The sequence below is a fragment of the Astatotilapia calliptera genome, chromosome 1 (genome assembly GCF_900246225.1).
Source record: "Astatotilapia calliptera chromosome 1, fAstCal1.2, whole genome shotgun sequence".
Classification (NCBI taxonomy): Eukaryota; Metazoa; Chordata; class Actinopteri; order Cichliformes; family Cichlidae; genus Astatotilapia; species Astatotilapia calliptera.
Genome location: NC_039302.1, coordinates 15831141 through 15837493, shown reverse-complemented (window position 1 = coordinate 15837493; position 6353 = coordinate 15831141). Strand labels below are relative to the sequence as shown.

Genomic DNA, 6353 nt, shown 5'->3' with positions numbered 1-6353 from the left:
AGCTCTCTGTTCTGTAAAATGTTATTATTTTTATTATTTTTTAATCTGTCCTGTCCTGCAGTTTTAGCAAGCAGACATAAATGCATTGTTATGCCAAATACATTTGCTTTGCCAAGAGAGGCACTATAGAGTCTCTAAAGGCTCATCTTTAAAGTCTTTTTCTTTTCATTCTTTGTTTTCTTATTCGCGTTATTTGTATAGTTATACAGTGGTGGAGCAGATAGGGAGTGAGGGTGTGATTTGAAGCAATGCGAAGTATGGAACAAAACTGGATTGGAGATGTGATTCACAGACACAAACCTGGAGTGTTCCTGGGGTTGGACTTTATATTATCACGTAGGCATACCTGCTAATCAGTGAAAACTTATGAATAAAAGATTGTTAGACCTTCACTCACTGAAAAAAAACAAACCCTGAGGACAGATTTCAGACTTCTGAAACAGATAGGTTATAAATAACATTTAAAAGAGGAAAGCTTTGTCGGTTAGCACTCTTGCCTCACAGCAAAAAGGTCCCAGGTTTGAATCCACTATGTGGATGGGTGCTTTCTGTGTGGCGTTTACATGAGCTCCCCGATTCTCTCTGGGTACTCTCACAGTCCAAAGACATGCAGTTCTTCAGGCTTAGTTAACTGGTTTTTCCCTGGTGTGAATCTGAGTCTGAGTTGTTGTCTGTCTGTCTGTCTGTCTGTCTGTCGGACCTGTCCAGGGTGCACCCCGCCTCTCAAACTATGGCAGCTGGGATAGGCTCCAGCCCCCCTGTGACCCTGAATTGGATAAGCTTAAGAGGATGGATGGAAAGCTTCGACAGATAATCACAGTTATAATAATCCAAAAGCCACCAACAACAGAGAGAGGTCAGGAGGTTCACTTCAGATCAGTAACTAAAATGAACTAAAATTATAGTTATAAGACAGATATAGAGACACCCAAGTGTTGCTCAAAGGGCCCCCCGTACATAAAGTTGAATTGGGTGGTTTATACATACAGTTATTATCAGGGAAAAATAAACTACAGAGAGCTTTATTTTTTAAAACCAAGCAATAAACATGCCCATTTCTGCTAAAACAAATGTAAAATGGGAGTCTAGCGGCCTGTGTAGCTCATTATTAGAAACTTCTAGTGATTTCAAATGTATAAAATAAATCTAATTTTACAATGAAGAATGGGATGCGCAAATATCATTTTACAGGCTTTTTGTAGTTATAGTTTTACTAGTTCACTCGTGTGGGTAAACTGTGGTGAGGTATGCGTGTGTGTGTAGTGTAGGGGGCAGCCATGGCCCCCACGTACAGTAGGTACGCCACTGAGAAGAAGAGCCTCCACACAAAAGAAAAACCGCGCTCACGTGCGCTCGTCTGTCAATCAGTCCCGCGCGCCATGCGCCTCACTCACAGGTGATATCTATTAGGTTACCTCAAATTGTGCAGTCGCGTTTGTTTGCGGACCGTCCACCGGGTTCCTCCCTGTCAGGGATATTTTTCTGTGGCGGTTTTGGCAAGCTGCAGTCAGCTTTGCAGATGCTATGTGTGAGCAGTAAGCATGGCGGAAAATCATCTGGAGTACGGCTACCTCGAGGGCGAGTCCATCGGAGAGCTATTCACAGAGGACCCGGTGAGCATGGGCTATTATTGTGCTGGCGGTGGGCAAAAAGCAGGTTTGACACGGCTTATTTGTTTGCTTGTGTGCTATATGTCGACGCGGTGCAATAAACCAAGCTCGTCACGCTAGGCAAACGAGCGCAAACGCAGTGTCGTATTGTATATCCCCGACAAACGTTGTGTGATAAGAGCACCACTGAGCCACATCTAAGATGCAGAGTGAAAAGCTGGGCCACTCGGCGCATTGTAGGTCCGGGTTAAGTGCGGTTATAGCTACGTTTTGTGCTGCACTTCAGGCGTGATTAGATTACGTTGCTGCCCAGAAATATCAGGACAGCTCAATTTGAACATGTTTGTTTTTTTCAGGGAGATTAGTTCATGTATATGTAAATATGCCATAGATATTGGGAACATAGGAGGGACAAAAAAAAAAATCAGTATCTTTGTATCACAAGTCAGACAACAAGCCTACTTTCAGATCAGTGAATCTGGGAAGGTTCCCAACTAAAGTTAACCCAGTAGGAATAAGCAATGCCCTCTAGCCTCCAGAAGATGCCAATGTACCTTTTGACAAAATCTGTCCGGCCTCTAACCTCAAACTGCAAATGAACATAAAAAAAAATGTCTAATTTTGTTTTAATGTCGCTGTTGGCGAGCACTAATTGTACTACTACCCATAAGATTCAAATGTTTCTGCATCTGTTTAAAAGTTTTTTGTTTAATTTGCTATCATTGCTGAGCGTCTTACTTTAGTCCAAAGTTTCTTCAAGTTTACTTTTTTGGTTGTGTCACAGGAGCTGCTGGCCATCAAGGCCAGGGTGCAGGAGCTGGAGATGGAAGAAGAATCGGAAAGACTGAAGGAGGAGAGGTGTGATGCAGTGGACATGCAGCTCCTGACCAGCAGCCCTCAGTCTGGTGAGACAGCTTGCATCTCATCTGTGGAGCGGTGCTTTATTGTACCACATTGTATAGCTGCATAGCTAAATGCATGCAAGAAGCCTCAACAGTGTATTTTTAGCCAGGTGTGTGTAGCATTACAGCCTCCAGGCAGGTGAGATAACCACATTCTTCTCCATCTGGCCAACACCTGGGACGCTTCACAGTGGTTGCGAGTGTTGTGCCTCATCACTGCCCAATGAGACGAAGCAGTGAGCCCCAGAGAACCAGAAGTGTCCTCCTCGCTGCCTGTGGCTATTTTCTGCCTCTGTGCGTCTCCCTCCCCCCCATCCTCCTCTTTGGTTCCTGCTCTGAGCAGAGATGCAGTCAGAGAAGAGCCAGACTGAGATGTGTATTGTCAAAGAGATAATATTGGTGAATGTAATCATTGTTAGTTTCACCTAGCATGACTCATGTAGACTGCACGTTCCCTGTGTTGCATGTGCAAAAGCAGTGGACAAAGTCTGTTTCCTCCACAGGACCTTTCTACAACATGACTCCCGAGGAGAGGATAGACGCAGACAACAGGTCTATCTATGTTGGAAATGTAAGGAACATTTATTTCTACACTTGGATATTTTTGGGGGGTGTCACAGTTTTGGTCTAATACACTGAATAAATCTCAGGTAGACTATGGAGCCACTGCAGATGAGTTGGAGATCCACTTCAATGGCTGTGGTCCTGTCAACAGAGTAACCATTCTGTGTGACAGGTTCTCCGGCCATCCTAAGGGGTGGGTTCAGTCTGTATTTATATATCTATATATTTTTTTATTTTTTGCAGCCTAACATTGTTTGATCATAGCATACACCTACATGAAGGTTGGCTCCATATCTAATTGGTGCTTTTTATCTTTTCTGATCTTCACAGCTTTGCTTACATTGAGTTCTCCGATCGAGATTCTGTACAGAGTGCCATTGGACTGCATGAGACTCTGTTCAGAGGAAGAGTCTTAAAGGTGAGGGAGTACTATGGTTTTTTGTTTTTTATTTGTCCCCCCCCCCGGAATACGTGCAGATTTCAGGTGCACAATAATGCCAGTCAAATCTCAGTACATTTGTTGTACATGCACAGCTTGCAGCACCATAAGAGGGAGAAGATCTCAGGTGGCATCAGATTCTACCAAAATAACCTTCTTGCTTGGGAAGAAACAAATTTGTACTGTTCTTGGTTGGAACAAAGTTACAGTTGTTTTGCTTAGCACAAAGGAATAGACTGGGAAAATTATATTTTGCCGTGTGTACTGGACATAACCCCACTTCCTGTTTGGAAGTGAAAATAGAACACCAAAGGGTCTTGGGTGTGTTCAGTGTTTGTCTTTTTAACCAAATTAGTCCTAACCAGTAAAGAGCCTCCTTTGTCTTGCAGGTAATGCCCAAGAGGACTAACATGCCAGGCATCAGCACCACTGATAGAGGAGGGCACAGAGGCGCCCACTCCAGAGGCAGAGGTCGTGGCTACCGTCCACCCCGATACCATAACAGCTCTCGAGGCAGGTTCCGTTACCAGTCGAACAGGCCACAACATCAAACACCCCACCCTTACTACGGAGGAGCCCCAGTGGGGAAAAGACAGTGGGGACACATGGACTACCATGAGCAGACATCTAAACGTTACCCATGTCTGCTGCTTATCACGCCACCATCAGAGGAGTTAGGGGCAGGGTCGAGTGGACAGCACTACCCCCAGCAGCGCTAGGTCTACCCGCAGCATAAAGTTGGAGGATAGAAGTGACACAAGTCATTTTAAACATTCTTCCATCCATTATCAAGTTGGTAATTATGAGAGGTGCATAAATGACCACAGTGATGAAGGTGAGATGTGCATAATTCAGAGATGTCGCTTTATTAGCTTATGTTGCTGTGAATGCATGGGACAATCCTCGAAATGTTATGCAGTTGCATCTGTTTTTACAAATTGACGAATGTTTTGTGTTGCTGCCTGCAATGTAATCTACAAATTTTCCCCTTATGTATAACTTAAGTTCTTTGCTATGTATGTGAATAAATAAAAATGATCTGGTGTTCCACTTGTAGTAAAATAACACACAGTGATGTCTAACAGTTCAGTTTTATTACAGTTGTATTTCATAATTAAAGAAACAAGTAAATAAAATAAAGGGTGTGTATGTACAGTGGAGGATCAGCAGACTGGGTAAAAGATTCATCAGGCAGTTTGTACCATCATTCCAGAAACAATCCCATCGAAGGCCCTGGAGGATGATCGATTATTGGTTAAACATCACTATAAATGGGGGACATCAAATGCAACATCAGCGTATACTCACTTGGATTGAATGGTGTCTCCAGGATTGTGGAACGGGTTACACATAACGTCAGTAAACGAGTTGTGCAACTTCCTGAACATCTGAAAATGAAACCAGCGTCCGTTGTACAGAAATGTTCCAATTAAGTCCCAAAAAGTTGATTATGTTCATCTCGACAAGACGTAATCAAGTATTGTGTTCTAGTTGTGTACAGTGCATCCTAAACTTTGAAATGTAAGGTTAATTGTCATCAGGATTCTATTTAATCCAGCTCTGTTTGAAAATGTGTAGATGCTTAGCAAACTCAACTTACACTTCTTATTTCATTATCCCGCAAAGATGTATTTGATGAGTCAACAACAATTACAAATTTCACCTTGGAGTTGGTCACATACCCATATCTATTTTACAAGTCAAGGATACTGTTTTCTTCAGGAAACATTGAGACCAAACATTCCAGCTAAGACAACTTCTGCTTTTGTAGAATGATAAGAGAAGAATCTGGAAGTCTGGTTTATAAGGATTTCAGCATGGATCCACCCATTATTTGCCACACAGTCATCTGAAATGGTTTTGGTGGAAAAGTGTTTAAAGATGATTACAAGAAAGGTTGTCTAAGGGTTCAGGCTCTGATGAAGAATAAACGTGGTCATACAAAATACTGACTTATTAATAGCTTGTTAGGATTTTCCCAGCAAAATATAAAGAAATGGGCGTGGCCAAATACTTCTGTACACTATTTTGAAGAGTAATGGTTTATTTATATTTTATGTAATAAGATAATTAGTCTAAGGTGAGATCATACTCTCACCTTATGTGTCATTTCACATCTTTCACGTTTCTATCCTTAGTGAAAGAAACGTGATGTAAGTACACGGATAGCTCCCACCAAAACAAACAGTAAAATTACTTAAAAGTAAAGGATACACTTTATAGTCTTCTGTTGGGTAAAGCAGACCCAGGTACAGCTCTCTCTGGTCTCCCAAGGCTTTTCCCACAGCTGAGATCTTTTCCTCCACCACATCCAGAGAGGTGTGTACTGTGTAGTGAAACTTCAGCTCATTTTGAGTGGGAACACTGCGGATATATAGCGGGTAATTCTGCCAAAAACACATACAAATGTAGAGAAGAACAAGAAAAAAAAAAACATTAAAGGCATCGTCTTTGTAGCACTTGCTCGGGAAAGATTCAGAAAACTGTAACAGCAGGTAATCTAGCTAATGCTAGGCGATAGCCATGTTGGTGAATTTAAACTTGCGTTCAGACAAAGCTAACATGTGCTTAGATACGTCTATCAATATAAGGTTAACCTATGGCCAAAACACGGAAATAAAACCTGTGATATATAACAACAATCATTACCTCTTTTGCGATCACAGCTATGCACACCGCCATGTTAGTGTTCATCTTGTGAGCTGTCTGATGCGGTCACGTGATACGTTGCATTCAGTTATAACCCGTAAAGCAGGAGTAGAAAGCAGCCCCCCATTGAATGCCAGTTTTTCCTGTATGATGTATATACCGTGTGCTTAAATAGTTGACTTATAATCT

The 6353-nt window shown here is 42.2% G+C and overlaps 2 protein-coding genes across 3 annotated transcripts; one reads left to right on the top strand and one right to left on the bottom strand.

The window, feature by feature from the left end:
- The first annotated feature begins 1347 nt into the window (after positions 1 to 1347).
- On the top strand, positions 1348 to 4565 carry pabpn1l (PABPN1 like, cytoplasmic). Its single transcript, XM_026166126.1, has 6 exons — positions 1348 to 1613; positions 2395 to 2515; positions 3016 to 3083; positions 3163 to 3269; positions 3407 to 3494; positions 3905 to 4565. The coding sequence occupies exons 1-6, from the start codon at positions 1542 to 1544 to the stop codon at positions 4232 to 4234; spliced, it is 786 nt and encodes a 261-aa protein (XP_026021911.1). The 5' UTR covers positions 1348 to 1541; the 3' UTR covers positions 4235 to 4565.
- Positions 4566 to 4648: 83 nt separating this feature from the next.
- trappc2l (trafficking protein particle complex subunit 2L) lies at positions 4649 to 6240 on the bottom strand. Of its 2 annotated transcripts, none has more exons than XM_026166138.1 (5): positions 6165 to 6240; positions 5730 to 5902; positions 5116 to 5203; positions 4824 to 4903; positions 4649 to 4748 (listed from the first exon to the last, which is right to left on the bottom strand). In XM_026166138.1, the coding sequence occupies exons 1-5, from the start codon at positions 6207 to 6209 to the stop codon at positions 4703 to 4705; spliced, it is 432 nt and encodes a 143-aa protein (XP_026021923.1). In that variant the 5' UTR covers positions 6210 to 6240; the 3' UTR covers positions 4649 to 4702. The 2 variants fall into 2 exon arrangements, with proteins under 2 accessions (XP_026021923.1, XP_026021928.1); XM_026166143.1 differs by having other exon boundaries at positions 5198 to 5203.
- Between the last annotated feature and the right edge of the window lie 113 nt (positions 6241 to 6353).